The sequence below is a fragment of the Gigantopelta aegis genome, chromosome 4, assembly GCF_016097555.1.
Source record: "Gigantopelta aegis isolate Gae_Host chromosome 4, Gae_host_genome, whole genome shotgun sequence".
In the NCBI taxonomy this organism is placed as follows: domain Eukaryota; kingdom Metazoa; phylum Mollusca; class Gastropoda; order Neomphalida; family Peltospiridae; genus Gigantopelta; species Gigantopelta aegis.
The window spans coordinates 21,188,161-21,211,414 of NC_054702.1; the positions used below are offsets into that span (position 1 = coordinate 21,188,161).

The 23,254-nt window shown below is 36.3% G+C and overlaps 1 protein-coding gene across 1 annotated transcript; it reads right to left on the bottom strand.

The window, feature by feature from the left end:
- Window positions 1–269: 269 nt before the first annotated feature.
- On the bottom strand, window positions 270–21,307 carry LOC121369743 (gamma-aminobutyric acid type B receptor subunit 1-like). Its single transcript, XM_041494801.1, has 14 exons — window positions 21,296–21,307; window positions 20,792–20,929; window positions 18,930–19,100; window positions 18,325–18,426; window positions 15,236–15,301; window positions 12,143–12,485; window positions 7,672–7,833; window positions 6,936–7,031; window positions 6,080–6,230; window positions 4,078–4,195; window positions 3,278–3,385; window positions 2,571–2,693; window positions 2,021–2,164; window positions 270–501 (listed from the first exon to the last, which is right to left on the bottom strand). Exons 1-14 carry the CDS (start codon window positions 21,305–21,307, stop codon window positions 277–279), a joined length of 1,959 nt encoding a protein of 652 aa, XP_041350735.1. The 3' UTR covers window positions 270–276.
- Between the last annotated feature and the right edge of the window lie 1,947 nt (window positions 21,308–23,254).

Genomic DNA, 23,254 nt, shown 5'->3' on the forward strand with positions numbered 1-23,254 from the left:
TCAAGCGAGTGCTTTACTACTTGGCTAAGTGCCCTTTTTAAATTCACACATATTAATCACACAAGTAGCAAAACAGCACTAAATTATGATAAAAACGCATCTTTGAAAATCTTTATTTAAAAGCAAAATTATGAGAGAGCAACCCCCCCCCCCCCCCTCCCCCATTATCGGTACAAGTCTCATTCCCTTCGACAGATTGACTCATTTATTTCAGGAAACTCAGATATGCCTTTTTTTTAATTCTTGGACCCCATTTACAACAGCCTCGATCCGCCCCTAAAAGTAATTTGATGCGCGATTGTGACGTCGTACCTTAGGCACGAAGATGAGGCACTGTGTGATGGTAGTGGCGAGTATGGTGATCACCGTCGTCATGCCGTAGTGGAGGTTGACGTCGTGTTTGAGCGCGAACTCTATGGTGACTCCGAGGAAGCTGAGAACCACGACGTTGTAGATGCACAAGCCAATCATTCTCGAGTCGTTCAGACCTTCCACATTCACCTGAGATGAAAATATTACATGTTTTTAAAGCTGCAGTCCCTAGAATATTTTTACTATTTCATGTGATAGACCCTAGTTTGTAAGCACTAAGGCATATTTTTCACTATTAGAGCCGTTTTTGAAATCATATTTTACTAGATTTTATTGTTTAGATTTTCCGTTTTCGTAAATCCGAAGTGTGTTTGGTTATCCTGGTTCTTTCAATATATCAAAATGCATCAAAAAAAAAAAAAAAAAAAATTAAAAGCGCACTTGCGTCTAAGACGTAACTGTTATGGAGTCGAGTTTTAGTCTGTTTTTAAGGGTATTTCACCGTTTCAACGTCACAGATTGTTGTTTCACTCTGTCGTACCTTTAACAGGTTTGTACATTAACTAAACGTGTTGTTAATTTTTATGGGATGAAACTAGGAATTGTGACTTTAAGCATTTAGAATAGATGGTCTTGTTAACATTAATATTTCTCTCCTTTTATACATCTTTGACACCCAACAACAAATCGATTTTTATGGGTGCTTAGCTGTCGATAGGCATTAATGTATTCTCTACTATGATCCATAAGCACATTTTACAATTTTGAATGAACTTCATATATACTCTTTAAAAAAAGTAGGGGAACCTAAAATATTAATGTTAATATCAACTATTAGATCGAACATTCGTTTTGACCACAGGCATCCTAGTAAAGAACGTTCAGATCTGTTTATCAACACACCGAAACACATTCTATAGTTTGCACATGCATCACGCAGTTGTCCCGTACACGTGCGTGGGGTGTCATTCTCGATTTTGACATTTTCCCAGGAAGGTCCATTAATCACTGTGGAACATTATTTCTGTCAATCGTTTTCATTCTGTTGATCATACAGTTGCTATTGTTTTGGTTTTAGTCATTTTTATTGTTTGAATTTGTGATTTACTGATAAAAAAACGTTAACTTTCAAATTTCACTTCTGACCCCAATCGTCCTTCAAGATCTTTGGTGGTCATAAAACCTACTGTAATACTGAACTACCGGTTGTAATTTTTGCCCAATTAATTAACTATTATGATATAACCATTCCCCACAGCTAATATACCTTACAATTTTGGCATATGTAAATTCTGATTAGAGTTCCACTACTTTTTTGAAGAGTATATATTATTGCATGAGTGGGAGTGTCATACGGAATTTATGAAACGAGTTTTATACATTTCGTATTTATTATCCACAAACCGTGATTTATAACAAACGTTAAACATAATTTTAATAGCTTCACAATGATCGATGTTTGTAACATTCATCGATGTCAATTACAGTACTAGTGACGACAGTGACGTTGAATGATGTCAGTACCATAGCTACGATAACTGCACGATTACAGCTACTATAACAACTATAGTGACGTCAGAAGTGTACCACAACAGTTTACAATGTATTATTTTAATCCATGCCGTAAAGATAGCGTTGGAAAATACGATATTTATGTAACCGTTTGTTGTAGACCATTTGTAACCGTTTGTTGTAGACATATATGTACCTTTCTGGTTTGTATGGCGAGAAATGTCCCAAACAGTAAGAGAATCCCTTGCAAGGCAAGTAGAGATGTGACGAAGTATATCTGATTTGGAGACTCGCACTTCTCAATCTTCCTCTTTATTTCGATATCTTCTTCGTGATTTACCTTTAAAAACACAAAAACATGCATCATATTTTAATACCATTGCCTAAATATAGAATGTCACACTACTATGTTTTGATTTCAAAGATGTGAAATATTTATAATTTTCATCATTCTGTCCCAAATCAAAAAATTATAATACTAAAAAATAAATAAAACAACAAAAAACCCACACAACCCCAACGCATCCCAAAACTAAAACCCCCCAAAACACACACAATAAAAAACCCCTCAAAATCAACAAACAGCATTACAACCCATAGTTAAAACACAAGAATGTCTATGATATGAGTCCTGCCAACCAATGAAAATGTTAGCATCATTGGGTTATAACAATTAATGATAGCTTTTCTTTGACTTTGACAAGGTCTCAATATAAATTACGTGTTTTCAAATACTGTGGGGTTACCTGTGACGGAAGGTGAACAAGGACCAGTGATTGAGGATCCACCACAAACCAGATTCCAATGACGACAACGTTAACAGCCACGAGAGAAAACACTGTAGATATCAGCTTGAAATCCTTGACAACCTGTAACAAAACCCAGAGAACCGACAAGGTGTAATGATGATGATGATAATCATAATTATTATTAGTATCCACATAGTTCTAGATATTCATGGAAATATAACCAGTATGACCCACGTGTGTCATAATGATTTCACGTGCACAACGAATAACGTGATTTTGTGAAGCGACGTCATAACTTAATGCGACTTTCACGGTACACGCTTATGAAAATTACGTCATTTCTGAAAATAACGTCATTTCATGGACTTGTTTTAGTTATGTTTGAAGCGTTTTAAAATAATATTTTGGTTAATGTGGATAATAAAGAAATTATTACAGTCACGTGTGAATCGTACTGATTTGATGAAACTCGTGTCAGGATTCATGTATTACCTTCGTTCTCGAGTAATACAATAATCCTGACACTGGGTGTCAAACTGGTAAATGTAAACAGTAACTTGTGATGAACATCATCAAGATAGAAATTCAAGAGTTAAATAAAAACAGTGTAAAGAACTGTGTAAAAATACAAAAGGATTCCATCACATTTCTTTGACCAAGACAGGATAATGTTCACCGTCTAAATATTCCTATATGTTCCTCACCTTTCTCTGTTTTGTTCCGTGTGTGAATATTAAATATACACGCCATGTTTTTGCAAACAGGGCTCCAAAGGCCAAGCTAAAACCCACTGTCAAGAGAACAATTTTCGACTGAAAAGTATATGTCAAATTATTAGCATTATTATATCTCGTTAGGACATACATCAATGAAGACGAAATCAAATATAATATAGTGGAATTCATTAAATTAAACCAAGAAGAGACTTGAATTAGTAATTGTATTTACATTGTTTTAAACTGAAGTATATAAACTGCGTACAGAGTGAGATACTTTATTTGCTATTAGAACTTTAAAAAAGTAACAACACACTTTTCCAAATGGGAGATTGCTATCTGCTGTAAAAACTTTAACAAATTATAAACTGCAAAAGGAACAAAACACTCTTTTCGAATGGTAGATTGTTGTGTTTTGTAAAAAGGTTAAAAAGTACCTAAACACTCTTTTGAATGGTAGATTACTGTGTGTTGTAAACAGTTAAAAAAATAACGAAACACTCTTTTAGAATGGTAGATTTTTATGTTTGGTAAAAACTTAAAAGGTAGCAGAAAAATCTTTTCGAATGGTAAATTACCATTTTCTGTAAAAACTTCAAAAAGATACATAACACTTTTCCCAATGACAGATTATTTTGTGCTGTTACAACTTAAAAAGTAACAACACACCTTTAAAGCGGTGGATTCTTTTGAAATCAACTGAGGTATTACCAATGGTGCAACACACACGCTTTAAAAGTAATGTTCTTCCAACACAACGCATTATATTATTAATAAAACCTACCAACCTTACACACAGTCACAACAGACTGGTCCTCTGCAGTCTCCAAGAAGACAGTACAGAACAAAAGAAGACAACCAGCTAGAGTCAAGTTGTTCAGATTAGGAGAAGATCTCTTCACTATTCTGTAAATTAGGCAAATACTTCTGTCAGTTTTTATATTGTGTGGGGTTAATGGAGGTCCGCGGGAATGATTTGTCTTGGCCTTCTATCCTTGAAAACATACATCTCAATTACTTTATAACATACAAAACATAAATATAATATTCAATGATCAACGTTTGATAGAATCCCCATCCCCACTTCCATCATTCTAAGCAGAGATGAGCACTCCAGATTCCAACGTATTCCATTGCTACTATATTTAAAGCCTACACATGAACTAAAATAAATAAATAAATATGATAATTTTTAAAATGATATATGTTAAGAAACAGGAATTTAAACAAAATAAAAATCAACAAAGAAACCAAAGAACTCAACACAAAAATTCTTCCTGTTTAACTTGTCAAATAGATATTATGGTAAACGGAAATACGGTAAATGTGCCTCACCATGAATTTTAGGAAGTGGTTCGTTTCGTTTTGATGAACAAGTAAAGATTTATATTATACCAAACAACTGGAGAGGGGGAACGCAACGGAAATGATGGTCATTTGCATCCCCTCCCCAAACCACCGTGGTAACGCGTCCTCACAAATTTTCCAGCCATAGACGAAAGCCCACGCTAATTTGGCACATGCTAGGACATGGATCTAAAGAATATATTTAATTCCCATTAACAACACTGCCCACGGGGTTCTGTTTATACCATATACTTTATGATCCAGGGTTCAAGCGAGCGGGAGATGACAGTAATGCGAAATTGATGATGTCGCCTTGTAAAATGAGTGACCGCTTGCATTGAATACAGTCGCAGATGAAAGGTGAATAACGTGAAGAGCATCCCACATATTATAGGTGTTAAGAATCTGAGAGTCCGAAGCGACACTGATGTCACAAAGTCATGCGACAGGCTTAGCAATGGGGTGGTCTAGTCCAGACACGTTATTTGTCGGAGACAAGTTTCAAACCTGTGGACTTTCTAATACTGGATAAATTCAACATACAAATAAAGATGTCGGAGTTATAAAAATAAAATTGGGTTAATATAACTTCTATTTGCGTATTTTAAAAATTATTATTATATTTTAAATTATGTCTTCCTCCTGTTAAGGGGCGGGACGTAGCCCAGTGGTAAAGCGTTCGCTTGATGCGCGGTCGGTCTAGGATCGATCCCCGTCGGTAGACCCATTGGTCTATTTCTCATTCCAGTCAGTGCTCCACAACTGGTGTAACAAAGGCCGTGGTATGTACTATCTTGTCTGTGGGATGTTGCATATAAAAGATCCCTTGCTGCTAATCGAAAGGAGTAGCCCATGAAGTGGCGACAGCGGGTTTCCTCTCTCAATATATGTGTGGTCCTTAACCATATGTCTGACGCCATATAACCGTGGATAAAATGTGTTGAGTGTGTCATTAAATAAAACATTTCCTTTCTTTCCTCCTGTTAAATACTTCGTCCTGGTAAAGTTTGAGAGATAAGTGACTTCGCCCTATAATTTGGAACTCGTTTATTGACATCAAAGGAAAAATTCTAGCAACTCAAGAAACAACTATAATTGTAACCCTGCAATGTTCAGGATAGTATTGGTTAGCGCCACCGATTATTAATAACCATTGGGTGTATTGCGCTTGATCTTTCCGCGAGTTACCTAGGATCGATACCCCGTTGATGGGTTTCACTGGGCTATTTAACAGCCCAGACAATGCTTCACAAATGGCGTAACAAATGCCGTGGTATGTACTATCATGTAAGTGGGATGGTGCATATAAAAGCTTCCTTGCTGCTAATTGAACAAAAGAGTAGTTCATGGATTTTATTATCTGTTATTATCTGTGTGACGCCGTATGAATACATGGAAATGTATTGTACATTGTGAAATAAAATATTTTTATTTTCTTCTCACTTGATTTTTCTGAAAACAATGTTGAAAGCCAAAAATCCACACGTGACTATAGCCCCTAGACCGGCTAAACACGACATGGATATGTAGATGGCAGGCGACAAGGTCTCCGTTCGAGGAATCACTGTCACCGAGTCTTTGGGAATTCTCCCACCTGCAAGGGCAAATACGTATTTTATTACCCATATGGTTAAACTATCTTGGCACATATCAAAGTGATACGTCCCACTAGAACGCCAAGTGGGACGTAACACTTCGACGTCACACGATGGCGTCATCGATTGGCGAACTACAACCTTACACGAACGTCACCCAAACGAGTTTAGTAATATAAATTAAGATCGATTATGGGTAATAAATAGGATATTAAACTCGCTACCTGTCCACTATAAATAGATGGGCAGCTAAATAGAATTATATAAATAAAGATAAGTTGAATGGATGGATTATAGATTAATAAGAGATGGATTAGTGGATTTAATTTTGCTAACTTGACTTTTTATATTATAAAAACAGTTATTTTATTATTTATTAGTCCTATATTGATAATGTTGCCATCTATAGAAACTTTAGTGAATTACATTTTTTTGTATATAAAACTTTTTATTGGAAAATATGCAGTTTTCTACATTATGCATTCAGTTCAGTTCAGTTCAGTTCACACACACACACACACACACACACACACACACACACACACACACACACACGCACGCACGCGCGCGCACGCGCGCACTCACGCACATACACACAATGTACATACATACATGTTCATACATACATACATGTTCATACATACATACATACATACATACATACATACATATAATTTATGTATAAAAACATATTAAACATTTACCTTTCCATAAAATTGGTGTGGTATTTGTAAGCCATTGTATTTTAATATCCGTTTGCAGATTTGGATCATACAGACCCACAACCTCTTTCTTTCCATCTTGAAAATTAAAATATGAGCATATTAGTATGAATAATAAGACATTTTCAACAATTACAACAACTCTTAAATATAGAAAAATACAATTTCTTAACTTAAAAAAGTGACCAAGTGTTTCATCTATCTTATAACCGACTTAACATTGCAGGTAATATGGGGTTTTTTAAAGGGACATTCCTGCGTTTGCTGCATTGTAAGATGTTTCTGATAATAAAATATTTCTACGATTAAACTTACATATTAAATATATTTTCTGGTGTAGAATATCAGTGTCTGTATAGTTAATGTGTTTCTGGTCGTCTTAATATTTGTAAGAAGCCCAAACTGGATTTTGTCTTACAGTAATTTCTTACGTACGAAAAAACAACAACATATTTTAGGAAATAAAATTAAATTTGACCTAGTAAAAATATTAGAACGATCAGAAACACGTTTAATATACAGCCACTAATATTTTATGCAGAAAAATATATTTGATATGTAATTACAATCGTCTCAGGAATGTCCCTTTAAATTTCAATATTTAATAACAAGATATATTGTTGGGTTTAATAAACCGTGTGCTTCGCAACAGCTTCAATTTGAATTACTTTGAAATCTCTTAATTTGAATTACTTTGAAATCTCTCAATTTGAATTACTTTGAAATCTCTCAATTTGGAAGATTGTGATTGGATCGCCCTTTTCATTGAATGTGATTCTTCCCTTTGTTGCATAAAAGTCTGTTTTCTTCATGTTGTCAAACAGCATTTGTCCTATAGAGTCATCCCAGTAGGTAAAATCGTCAATAGTTTGACTGCCACCTGCAAAATTACAACAAAGTAAAGGTCTGTATAAAACGAATGAATAAAGATGTAAAAAAGGGACCCCAACAAAGATAACTACAAACAAAACTATAGCTATGTTATTGAGGGGGTATCAATATCTCGATCATGTAACACACACACACACACACACACACACACATACACACACACATGAAATACGTGATGTCCAGTTTCTATTTCTGCTTAATACAAAAATAGAAACAGAATCAGATATAACATAAAGTAGGTAGATAGCGGAATGTCGTAGCTAACTGGTGACCGTGAAACTGAAGAACTATAAAAGCCAAAAATTATAGGTAATAAGTACACGAACTTGAACGTTTCTCTTCGCGTAACCATGGCAACTCTTTGACATAATCAATATATTCCCAAACATAGCTTAATCATGATATGAGAGTAAATAAAATTCAACTTAAAAGTGTGTGTGTGTGTATATATATATATATATATATATATATATATATATATACTGAACAAAAAAAAGAAACTTCCGATTTGTAGATATAGTATTTGTTGTGTTAAAGAATTCATTGTGTAATGAAATTATATAGGTAGTATTAGCGTTGAGCTGTATTATCAGGATTCATGAATGTTATCGATTATTTTTGCACTCTTAATCGTCGACAACGTGAAATTCAGTTTGCACGTACATGCATGGTTCGACATGTCCCGTGTAGTATTCGATCAATTTGTTTTACTTGTCCTACTGACATTGTTGTCAAGTGAACGAAAACGCTTCAAAATTTGTAAAAAAATTAACGTTTTTTACATTGTAGCATTTTTAGTATGCCAAGAATACCCAATAATTTACGCGAACGGGCGATTGGCATGCTTGATGCTGGCATGTCGACAGAAGACGTTGCAAGGCATGTTGGGAGTTCTAGTCGAGCGATACGAAATCTTCGCGTAAGATTTCGAACGATAGGAAGCACCAACGACTTGCCACGTCGTGGACGTCCGCGTGTTACAACGCGTGGTCAAGACCGCTATATCATGAACACGCATTTGCGCAATCGATTCCAAACTGCCACTGCTACTGCTGCTAACACACCTGGGCTTCATAATAACTGAATTAGTGGGCAAACTGTTCGTAATCGTCTGCGGGAGAACGGTTTACATGCACGACGTCCTTACGTCGGATGCGTTTTAACGCAACGTCATCGTCTAAATCGTCTTAATTGGGCACGTGTACACACTCGTTGGATACGGCGACGCTGGAATACCGTTCTTTTTTCGGATGAATCCAGATTTTCTTTACAACGTGGTGATGGCAGGGTGCGCGTCTACCATAGGAGAAATGAACGCTATGCTAACTGTTGTGTTCTTGAACGAGATCGTTTCAGGGTTGGGGGTTGTGTCATGGTCTGGGCAGCCATTGCCCATGGTTATCGTTCACCACTAGTCGTCATTAATGGCAGTTTAAATGCTCAACGTTACCGCGATGACATTCTCACTCATCACGTCATTCCTCTGTTCGATAACAATGCCAACATCTCGATTTTTCAGTATGATAATTAGGACAAATAACATTGATTTCATTGATGACTGGCCCGCTAAAAGTCCTGATCTCAACCCCATCGAGCATGTCTGGAATAGTCGAGGCGTCGTCTCAACCCACCCGCTAACGTCAACGAACTTCGTCAAGCGCTCATTCAGGAATGGAACAATATTCCACAGGCAGAAATCAACACTTTAGTCAATTCTATGCGCCTGCGATGCACTGCAGTGGTCAGTTCAAGAGGTGGTCATACCCGTTATTAAGTGGGTTTTTGTTTTTTTAAACCCCTACCACACTTGGTCAAAATTTCTCCCAGTTTCTGTTAACCTATGGCCATGATTTTTGCACCAAACGATGCATCATGGAACACTCTTTAAACGCATATATAACAATTATTCCCCCGGTTTGTTTTCATCAAGTTATGTTCAAGCAAAGTTAGCGGAAGTTTCTTATTTTGGACCCTACTAGTGTGCCCTTTAATTATTATGAGTATTTATAGTAATATACGAAATCACGTGATTAACACGTTAATGGCAAACAGCTGATTTTGACACTTTATCTGAAAGTAAATTTATTTTACTTAATAAGACGATATTTCGATGAATTTGTTACTCTGTACATGTTGGTACTGATTTCACTGTACTCTAAATAGCTTAGAATTATGTTGTTTCACTTAGTTAATGTTATTTTGGAGTTTAAACTATTCCTATTTATGTGCGTATTCTCAGACGAATTCATCGATGTCCGCCATATTGATTTCACCGGTGTTATTGCCACAGGGGACGAAAATACAACACGTGTTAAAAATAAATTAATTTGTTAACTTTAAAATCGTGTAAAATGATAATGTGTAATGTGATTTTTATAGGACATGATAGTCTATTTATTATAGCACGGCTTTTGGATACTTTACCACAAAATAATGGGGCATTGTTTTACGTCATATCGTAAAACGAATTGTTGTATAATATTAAATATTGCTGTGCCCCACTAATTTCGTTTGGGGCAGAGTTTGCCCCATCGTATTAACTGTATGAAAACTAAGAAAACAAGTAGCAATAAACCTAAATGTTCGAAGCACGTCGAACGGCCGACTCGATGTTTGTCTTATAAATTGTACACCTAATACTTACTTGATTTTGGGGCAGTAAAGTGCACATGAATACTGTATAATAGTAGAACCTGCCCCACGTTATTTATAAGATTACATAGCATTTTCTTTGTGAAATAGATCCGATCAGGGCCCGTGATTTACGTAAATTAGCTAACGCGATTGGTTAGATGACGTCACATGAAAAGTATAAAAAGCGCGAAGGAACGTTTGTTTATCACTTTGCACATCTAAAATAATAATAAAAAGTAAATGGAAGATTACCTTTATGACAAATAATTAACTATTTAGGCCTGACATTTGGAATGGAGATTGACACTGTTTACAGGCAGTTTAAAGTATTTAAACTCAGCTGTGTTATTTTGGCTGCTTATCTGCTGCAGTAAATAAATCTGAATTGATGTTTTCTATCATTCCTGACTTGGTCCTTTTGTTAAACAAAACAAACTTTTAAGTAAATAAATAAATTACGGCATTGCAAATGTGTCAGTTTGTCTCAGGAATGTATGACCTTCAAATGGATTGTACATAACCGGCGGTTTGCATGTTCTATACCGACAGCGGAATTCTGTCAAGTAGTCTACTACCGAATGGCAAAAACAAAACTCTCCAATGTCAGGATTTATCTCATAGTTATATATATATATATATATATATATATATATATATATATATATATATATATATATATATATTAGATATCGTAGATCATGACTTTGTCTTCTGTTACATTATTAGACAACCAGTAGCCGATAGGTATTTTAGTGCTAGGGTATCATTAAACATCAGGGGCGGGACGTAGCCCAGTGATAAAGCGTTCGCTTGATGCGCGGTCGATCTGGGATCGATCCCCGTCGGTGGGCCCATTGGGTTATTTCTCGCTCCAGCCAGTGCTCCACAACTGGTATGTCAAAGGCCGTGGTATGTGTTATCCTGTCTGTGGGATGGTGTATATAAAAGACCCCTTGCTGCTAATCGAAAAGAGTAGCCCATGAAGTGGCGACAGCGGATTTCCTCTCTCAATATCTATGTGGTCCGTAACCATATGTCCGACGCCATATAACCAGAAATAAAATGTGTTGAGTGCGTCGTTAAATAAAACATTTCCTTCCTTCATTAAACATCAATTCATTCTTTCATTTACGTCACATGATTGTGGCGTTTTGTCATATAAAAAGGACTAAGTCAAAGTGTAATAATGTATTTAACATTTTTTTTTTTTAAATTAAAAAAGTTTATTTCATTGCTTATATATAAATTTCTATTTTCTCATATTTTCATTATTATTTTATATACTGTCTATTGGTTTTACAAATTGAACATACAAATATAATATTTGTTTTATCTCCAAAACACTTTTTCTATTCTTTCCACATCAAAACGTTTGTTTTGTTTAACGACACAACTAGATCATACCGATTTATTAATCATCAGCTACAGGATGTCAAACGTTTGGTAATTCCGACATACAGTCTTCACGAGGAAACCCGCTATATTTTTCAATTAGAAGCAAGATATCGGTTATATACACCACCCCACAGACAGGAGAGCACATACCATAGCCTTTGATATACAAAGATATAGCATCAGACATGCACTGTACCACTGGGCTACGTCCCGCCTCTTCTATAATCAAGACAAACGGAACTAATTGACAAAAACACTTCAACGCAAACCTCTTTCTTCGAGATCTCCAATGGTTTTGTTTATGGCCAGTGTTGCCGTCCACACCGAGTCATACCCGATCAGCCCTTGGCGCAGTCCATACACCGGCTCGTGCTTCTTCCCAGTTATATTGTAGTACATTGACTGGATATCTGTCGGAGTGTACCCGGATATGGCCAGGTCGTTCTTAGGATTGAACCAGACCCGACCCACACTGAAGTATCCGTCAAAGGCGACCAGAAGCTGCTCGGGGGTACAGCCCAGTGTCGAGGGAACATTCCGCCACCAGTCTACAGAGTACCATCCGATCAAAATCCACACGATTTTAGGTCCATAAAATCCTATTTTGTAAGCCTGTAAAATAAAGTTGACAAGGAATTTTGAATATAATGGATGTAAGACGTTTTCTTTCTGTTGTTGTTGTTGCTGCTGCTGCTGCTGCTGCTGCTGCTGCTGCTACTACTACTACTACTACTACTACTACTACTACTACTACTACTACTACTACTACTACTACTACTACTACTACTACTACTACTACTACTACTACTACTACTACTACTACTACCACCACCACCACCACCACCACCACCACCACCACTACAACTACTGCTACTACTACTACTACCACCACTGCTACTACTGCCATCACTACTACAATTATTACTGCTGTTTATGATTGCGCTGCAGCTACTGCTACTGCTAATACCTCTACTTCTACTACAACTCATACTATTGCTACTATTACCAACATCACTACAACTACTATCACTGCCATTACTACTACCACTACATCCACTGTTATTTTTTTAATTTAATTTTTTTTATTTTATTGTCCCCAGAATATAAAAAGGCAGTGTCAGGGTTGGGGTGCCCTGAGCTCACTGTCTCATAATATTTTTTAAATTTCATATGATATACACAGTTTTATATACATACATATAAATGGCAAAATATATACACACGAATAGATAAAATCCATGTATATTGTTGTTGTTGATATTTTTTTTTTAAAATTATTATTTTCTGGGTCCAAGAAGGAAAAAAAGAAGAAAAAGGAGATGTTATGTACGGAATTAGTATTGATACAAGAAAGTATTATAAAAAGATGTGTGAAGGAGTATAAAGTGGGAAGAAGGTATTTTAGAAATAAATATATCTCAATATTTGATAGATTTAATAAATTTTTATGATGTTTGAAATAAATTATACCACTGCTCCCATATTGTCTTGAAATCTTCATAATTACCATTTTTATATAAGATACATTTTTCAGTTTCCAACTTTTCTTTAATTATAGTTTTTAAGGCAGAGAAGTTTAATTTTTGTTTTTGTATTTTCATGGAATAAATATAATATTTTATGTTAATAATTAACCAATTTATTGCATATGTATTTGTTTTTTTAAGCAGACCCAAAATGGCAATATGTTTATCTATAATTATGCACTCTTCTATAGTATTGAATATCCAGTTTGTAATATCTTTCCAAAATTCTTTAACATAGCAACACTCATAAAATAAATGTTCAATTGTCTCTGGCATACGATTACAAAAAGTACATTTATTTGAATTAATATAATGTATTGTATATAGAAATGTGTTAGTAGCGAGAAATCTGTGTAGAATTTTATATTGAAACCAACGTAAAGTTGTATCTCTAACGCATTTAAATGGTATATTGTAAAATATATTCCATTCTGCTGGTGAATAACAAAAACCTTTATTTTTATATTTTAATTGAGACTTTGGAATGGTTTTTGTGTAGCATAACAATTTATATATTTCTCTACATCCCGTTTTGTCTTTAAGAAGTTGTTTTAGCTTGTGGGGGTAGACTGGTTTTTCGTTTATAATTGACTCGTTTATTTCATCATTATGTTTTCCATATATTCCTAAGAAACATTTCACTGCATTAATTAAAGAAGCATACTCTAGAAAATTTGTTTTTATATTAAATTTTGCAATAAAATCGCATAGATTTAGAAATCCTCCATCAGTATTAACTAAGTCACTAATGAAACAAACTCCATTTTCTGCATATTTTTTATAAAAAATAGGCTTCTTATTTATTAATATTTTACTGTTAAACCAAATGTTTATACCAGCTATATCGTTTTCATTTTCTATTGGTTGTTTACACTGGATGTTTCGCCAGCTATCTAGAACATCTTCCCAAAAAGGGTTAGTCATATTTTTTTTTTTTAAATTAATAAAATGATCACCATATATAATTAGTTCTTTGGTCGATATACCTGTAACAGACGAGAAGAGACATGCCAGTTTTGTGTTGTTTAAAAATAACCTTCTTATCCACGTTGACTTTAATGATGTTATAAACGTAGATAATTTAATCATTTTTAACCCCCCGTTTTTATGGTCCTGAATTATAACATCTCTTTTAATTTTGTCAGGTTTATTTTGCCAAATGAATTTGAAAAATCGCTTATTTAACTTTTCAACTAATTGTTCTGACGGGGATGGTAGCGAAATTAACAAATTTGTTATTTTTGGTAATATTAGTGATTTTAACACTGTTATTGCTGTTGTTGTTACTAGTACCACTACTGCTACCTCCACCACTACTACTACTGCCACCACAACCCTATTGTTACTACTACCAACATCACAACTACTATATCTACCACTACTACTACTACCACCACAACCACTACTGCTACTACTATTACCTCAACCACTACTGCTACCTCCACCACTACTACTACCACCACAACCACTATTGCAACATCACCACAAGTACTATTACTACTACTAGTACCACCACAAACACTACTGGTGCTACTATTACTACCTCAACCATAACCACTACTGCCACTCTTACGGGTGTTGTTGCTGTTACTGGTACTATTCATTACCAAGAGCACCAAAACAACGATACCAAAGGCAATATTTATAAAAAATACTTTGGATTTCCTGAGATGAACAAAACAGCTGCCTAATAATACAATAATCTGCATACGAGGCATACTGTGCACTCATTGTGATCATGCAAACTATTATTGATCTGTTTCGACGGTTATTTGATTAACCAAAAACAAGAGACACACGAAATTGTAAAACTACTTAATAGCATGACATGTGTACCTCACAAAATACTTTCTGTGCAATATCTTCAAAAAAGCTTCCAACTATGATTCTCGCTTCATTATCCTGCAACGAAAATGAAATAATCATGTAATAATAAAGAAAACGTATGCTTCCTTTTCAGTTTCGAAAGTAATGTAATCTTATTCACGAACAGCTAAGTGGCAGCTATCAGTTACACAAATTACCAATAATTATCTCCATAACAGACTGCAGGACCTCTTTGTGGAACTATTTCTCGCTTCCTTCCTTCTTTGTGAAAGTACAAGAAGGATGAACTCACCAGTCAAGAATTTTCCCGGAAGTGGCTATCGTCCTATTATAGATGAGGCACTAAGATAAGATTCATGAAATCAAGCATTATTTTGCCAAGTACCCATTGGACTCTAATGTGCATAAATACGGACCTGATCACGTATTCATATTTTGTCATTTATAGTTACAACTGAGGCAAATGCCCACAAATCCTGTCGTGACACATTCAATCTGAATAACGTCAGTCATCTGCATGATACTGCCAAAGTGTGGCAATCTTACAGAGGCGGCCTGTGTGCATCTTTTCTTCGAATGAATGAATGAATGAATGAATGTTTAACGACACCCCAGCACGAAAAATACATCGGCTATTGGGTGTCAAACTATGGTAATGCAAATAAAGTGATGATCAACATGAATATAAAAATTCAAGGTTTAAACAAAAACAGTGTAAAGAACTGTGCCAAAAATACAAATACAAATATCACAGAATTTTACGGACACCGAATTTTACTCTAAACTTCAATTTGTGCTGTATTGGCCATTCTCAAAGAGAATATTACACCCCTGCACCACGGTGAGGTTACAGCACGCGCAGGGGCTTTTCTTCGAAGGCCACATATATCTCGAGGATGGTGAGCGTGGAGGGGTCCTGCAACGCAAGGTGAGGGTCTCTTGACTACCAGTCTGCACGAGATTGAGCAGGGTGTCGCTGTTGGTAACCTCAACTTTCTTCTCCCTATCCTGTCTGTGGGATGGTACATATTTAAAAGATCTCTTGACACTAACCGAAAACTGTTGTGGATTTCCTCTCTAAGACTATATGTTAGAATTACCAAATGTTTGATATCCAATAGCCGATGATCAATAAATCAATGTGCTCTAGTGGTGTTGTTAAACAAAAACTATTTTTTTCTCCTTCTCAATGGATATCTCAAATACCAAATGCTCCATGGCTTCAATGACTGTTTTGAAATAGTGCTGGCCATTACCATGTGCCGTAACTCTCAACACAGTACCAAGGCAACAACTGAGTACGTGTTCAGCTTCAATGCGGATTTTAGATTACTCTGCATTTGTGGCCTGTCACAATACGGTGTGGAATAGCCATGGGGTGACCATATACACGTCTGGGTATTTCCAAGTGAATGAATGAATGAATGAATGAATGAATGTTTAACGACACCCAAGCACGAAAAATACATCGGCTATTGGGTGTCAAACTATGGTAATGCAAACAAATAAAGTGATGATCAACATCAATATAAAAATTCAAGATTTAAACAAAAACACAGTGTAAAGAACCGTTAAAAAACACAAATATCACAGATAGATACTGACTTTTACTCAAAATTTCAATTTTGTGCTGTATTGGCCATTCTCAAAGAGAATGTTACGCCCCTGCACCACGGTGAGGTTACAGCACGCGCAGGGGCTTTCCAAGTGAGACGGGTATCCCCTGCGCGTGCTGTAACACGGATATCTTTTATGCAGGCACCAAACACGGTGTCAAAGACATACTAGTCGTCTCCATGGTGGCATCATCGGATCTCTTCAGCAGCTCTTTGATGACCGAAATGTTATGTTTTAGGGGCGGGACGTAGCCCAGTGGTACAGCGCTCGCTCGATGCGCGGTCGGTGTGAGATCGATCCCCGTCGGTGGCCCCATTGCGCTATTTCTCGTTCCAGCCAGTGCACCACGACTGGTATATAAAAGGCCGTGGCATGTACTACCCTGTCTGTGGCATGGTGCATATAAAAGATCCCTTGCTGCTAATCGAAAAGAGTAGCCCATGAAGTGGCGACAGCGGGTTTCCTCTCAATATATCTATGGTCTTTCACCATATGTCTGACACCATATAACCGTAAATAAAATGTGTTGAGTGCATCGTTAAATAAACCATTTCTTTCTTTTTTTGATGACCGAATACTCGGTGAGAGGACCATCGATAGGGGCCACATAGTTGATGGATGATTTTTAGGAGGGCTTAACGCCAGTAGCTGAGTTGAAGGTTCCACAACTCTGGGGCAAGTTTTTTCCTCTCCGCTGCTTCCCAACACAGGTTCAAGTTAGCAAACATTATACTGCTGGAAGCACTTCAAGTATAGGTTATAGTGGGGGAAGTGAACACAGCTCGCTCAGGAAATCTGGGCCCAACCGATTATAGAACAGAACAGAACTTTATTCACTCTCATGGCCCCCATTCGGTGGCATCAGAGGAACATAAATAATAATAAACATACAAATTGTCAAGATGATTTCAGAAACATATATACCACGATACAAACAGATGAGCAGCTAAATATTAAAAACAGTTAAAATTACACTAAGTCAAGAAGCACAAAATTGTTTGTTAATAATTGATATAAACTTACACAATTTTTTAAGAACACTAATACGTTTTGAGCTGAAGAGTTGCTGGAATTTGTATATATTTGGTCTATTTACATAGTATTTGTTAAGATATATTAATCTTTCTTGTCTAAATGTTTTGCATATAAATAGATAATGAAATTCATCTCCAACAATATTGCTATTACAAAGCGTACAGTTTCTATTTTCATATAAATATTTGTCCACGAGGATAACGGCCACTTCTTCCACGTCTATATCACCAGGGATGACGAAATTTCAGACCTTCACGAGGTCCGGTGTGTGTGTGTGTGTGTGTGTGTGTGTGTGTGTGTGTGTGGAGGGGGTACACAAGTCCGAAATCCAACATCGCTTCCAGGATGGCTGCCAAACGGACCTATTGAGACAATATGTCGTGATGGGAACATGCACGAGGACCCCATTGTTTTACTCGACTAAGTTAGCTTCGATATCATCGTACCTTCAGCTGCTGAACCTGATGAGACAATCCATTTGTTATGATTTCTGACCTAAAGACTGTCATTGAAGCGTTCTTCATTATGCTAAATAAGTTGTAGGTCGGCTATGGAAAAAAAGAGAAGAAATATTCGACACATAAAAAATACAATAATAACAACAATAATAATAATAATAATAATAATAATAATAATAAACAAGAATACAACAGCAAAAAACCCAGAAAGAAACAAATAAAACTAACAAAAACAAATAAAACAAACAACCCTCCACCCCATAAAGCCAAAATATTTAAAGCGACATACCCTAGTTTTTAAATACGCACGTTCGTCTAAGAAGTAATAATTAATGAGACAAGCTTTAGTTATTTTTGACGGTATTTCCCTGATTAAACATCTCTGTTATAATCATATCCAAATATGTGTTGCAGGTTTGTAGATTACCTAAACTTAGTGTCCATTTTTACGAACTGAAACTAGGGTCTGCGCCTTTAATCCATAAAATACTGGTAGTCGTACAGAGACCATTCAGTGTTGTAAAATACTCCAAAACACACACTCACGCACGCACACACAAGGAACTCAGCGTGGGTACCAAAGGTAAATATACCTCTGAGAAGAGCTCTAAGGCTTGGTGAAGCGTTGCGATTTTCGTCCAGCCGAACTGCTTGAAGATCTCAATCCTCGCCGGATTGACGTCGTTATCAGGCGAGTTGAGGCGAAAGAAGCGCTTGAATCGGAACCTGTTTGACAGGGCGGGCGACACCGACACGGGGGAAATCTGTGACAGAAATGTGTATTACAAATTATGATTAATTTGTCTTAAGTTGTTTTAAATGCTATATATTATCCGACTGTTTCTATCTATCTATCTATATATCTATCTATCTATCTATCTCTATATTGTATGCATGTATGTATGGATAGATGGATGAATGGATGCGTGTATGCATGCGTACGTTCGTGCGTGTGTCTATATATGTATGTATTGATGTATGACTATCTATATATATTATATATGTGTCAGGTTTGACTATTACATATATAGATATTAATGCACTGGCGCAGGGGATAATTAAATCCTTTCTGGCCTCACAAAGTGTCTCATGTCGTTGCTGAAACTCGAACCTAGCAGACTTACCACGATACGCTCTCGGCTATTGAGTTATTCTTAAAAAGAATGTTCTTTAAAGGGACATTCCTGAGTTTGCTGCAATTTTTTAAGATGTTATCAACTAACAGAGACTTTTTAACGATTGTAATTACATATCATATAAAATATTAGTGGCTGTATATTAAACGTGTTTCTGGTCGTTCTGATAGTTGTACTACGTTAAATTTCATTTTATTTCCTAAAATATATTTTTTCGTACGTTCGAAATTATTTGAAGACAAAATCCAGTTTGGGCTTCTTACAAATATTAAGAACAGAAACACATTGTATATACAGACACTGATATTCAAAACAAGAAAATATATTTAATATGTAAGTTTAATCGTAGAAATATTTTATTAGTCGGAAATATCTTATAATGCAGCAAACTCAGGAATGTCGCTTTAAAAATACAACAAAGTAAAACAGTTACGTGCAATCATCTTTATTCAGTTAAACATCAGTTTCAGAGGAAGGGCTTAGCAGTTAATTGCCTTGTATAATATTACGCGACAGATGCTAGGAAGTAATGAGTTTAACAAACATAGCTAAGGTTCGACTTCCCATGAACATACTCCTAGCTTCTGCACCCAGAAATATTACAAATATTAAGACGACCAGAAACACATTGAATATACAGACACTGATATTCTAAACACGTGAATAAATTTAATATGTAAGTTTAATCGTAGAAATATTTTATTAGTCGGAAATATCTTACAAAGCAGCAAACTCGGGAATGTCCCTTTAAGCAAACCATGGGCATGGGCGTGGGGCATGGGGCCTATAAGTATCTATGCATGTATGCATACATGCATGTATGTATGTGTGTATGTATGTATGTATGTATTGATGTATCTATAAATCTATGCATGTACGTACGCATGTGTGTGTATTTATCTGCCTCTCTATACGTACGTTTATGCATGTTTACACCACCATAACCCCCCAACCCCCACGGACGGATGGAAGCGGACAAACGGGTATCAGTACTGAAAATCAAACATACTAGTGTCGTACTTTGTCTAAAATAACAAGGAGCAAGTGAAAAATAATAAAGATACAATAATGTGGGATATTTTCAGCTAGACACGTTTTCGTACTGTCCCGCAATACGAGCACAGAAGTCCCACACAGACAAACCCTTACCTGAACTAGATTCCACCTGTGAGACACCTGTGCGGTTGCCTTTGACACTGGCAAGCAGGATCCCCCTATGACCATGATCTTGGTGGGAGGGATATTTTCAGCTAGACACCTTTTCGTACTGTCCCGCAATATAAGCACAGAAGCCCCACACAGACAAACTGGCGTCTTACCTGAACTAGATTCCACCTGTGAGACACCTGTGCGGTTGCCTCTGACACTGGCGAGCAGGATCCCCCTATGACCATGATTTTGGTGGGAGGAGTGTAGATGTGGTGATACAACGCATCAAGACTCGTCCCAGGATCGCACTGAAGGGAGCAATATACAGTTGTCAGAGTTACAGTAAAATAGGAAGGAAGGAAATGGTTTATGTAACAACGCACTCAACACATTGTATTTACGGTTATATGACGTCAGATATATGGTTAAGGACCACACAGACATTGAGAGAGGAAACTACTGTCCCGACTTTATGGACTACCGGGTACTCTTTTCGATTGGCAGCAAAGGATATTTTATATGCACCATTCCACAGACAGGATAGTACATACCACGGCCTTTGTTACACCAGTTGTGGAACACTGGATGGAACGAGCAATAGTGCATTGGACCCACCGACGGGGATCGATCCAGGATCGATCGCGCATCACGCGAGTATTGTACCACTGACCTACGTCATACGTCATTGTTATGTTTGTAGTAAATAAAAATATGTTCTTTCTCTCTCTCTCTCTCTCTCTCTCTCTCTCTCTCTCTCTCTCTCTCTCTCTCTCTCTCTCTCTCTCTCTCTCTCTCTTTCTCTTGAGCCGTGAGAAAAAGAAAGGCCGGACTGTGGTAGAAGACAATGGTAGGCCAATCGATTATATCTTAAGTACAGGTAGGCCAATCGAATATATCTTAAGTACATATATTAGACGTAACGTATCTATTCATACACACACATACGCGCGCACGCATGCATGCACACATTAATACAAAAAAGTGTATAAGACTGGCACTACTATATTGTACTTTGAAATACAAGTACTGTAAACTCGGGAAATATCACATGTGTATTAATTTCGGGTCGTTCGCGCCCAACCTCAAAGTGCGAAATTTATACGCTCGCATTATTTTCACACGCATTATGTTTTTACAGATGCCAATGGTCATTCGCGAAATGTAAACGTCGTGAACATACGCTAAGATGCGTATTCGCGAAAATAAAACACGTCGCAATATTAATCCTGTTTACAACTTATATTCAATGATTTGATAATTACCCTTTTGATTTTGTATTGAAAATTCCGTTACTTATACTGATAAATGATGTATGAATTAAATCCTGTCTGATTACATTTTTTGCGAGTTCATTTATTTAAGCACATTTACCAACTTGCTAAACATTTTGTCTTAGAAAACATACACACATACATGACTCAGTTTGATAAATCTCGCATGTTTGTAATTGGTAGCGATGCTATTTTACAAAAAACCTCACATAAATCTATACTTTTCAGTAAAAGTTTGGAACTAACTAACTTTTATGTACTCTCAAAGCATGATTAAGCTATGTCCGGAAATATATTGATTATGTACAAAGAGTTGCCATGGTTACGCGTGGAGAAACGTTCGTGTACTTATCACCTATAATTATTGGCTTTTATATTTCTCCAGTTTCACGGTCATCAGTTAGCTACGACTTTCCGCCATCTATCTCGTTTATGTCATATCTGATTCTGTTTCTATTTTTGTATTAAGCAGAAATAGAAACTGAACATCACGTATTTCATGTATGTGTGTACGTGCGTGCGTGTGTGAAGTGTAATTACATGTATGTAAAATGTATGTAAATGAAAGAATGAATATTTAATGACACACTAGCACAAACACGCCGGTATAAATATAAAAAATAACGAGTTTGCGAAAAACAGTGTAAAGAGCCGTGCCAAAATTACAAATTAAAATGTAGAATAAAATGTGGTATGTAAATACATGACTGTATGTATGTATTGATGTATGAATATCTATATATTGTATGTATGTCGCAGTTGACTATTACATACATATATATTAACGCACCGGCGCATGGGGATAATTAAATGCTATTTGGCCCCACAAATTGTCTCATGCCGTTGCTGGGTCTCGAACCTATGACACCGTCTATTACATACATAGATATTATTCCGCTTATGTGCATGAAACAGTGGACAAACCTGGCACTGGCTAGTATCTATTGATGTATGAATGAATGAATGAATGAATGAATGAATGCTTAACGACACCCCAGCACGAAAAATACATCGGCTATTGGGTGTCAAACTATAGTAATGCAAATAAATAAAGTGATGATCAACATCAATATAAAAATTCAAGGTTTAAACAAAAACAGTGTAAAGAACAGTGTAAAGAACTGTGCAAAAACACAAATATCACAGAATTTTACGGATACTGAATTTTACTCAAAACTTCAATTTTGTGCTGTATTGGCCATTCTCAAAGAGAATGTTACACCCCTGCACCACGGTGAGGTTACAGCACACGCAGGGGCTATTGATGTATGAAGGAAGGAAATGTTTTATTTAACGACGCATGAAACAGTGGACAAACCTGGCACTGGCTAGTATCTATTGATGTATGAAGGAAGGAAATGT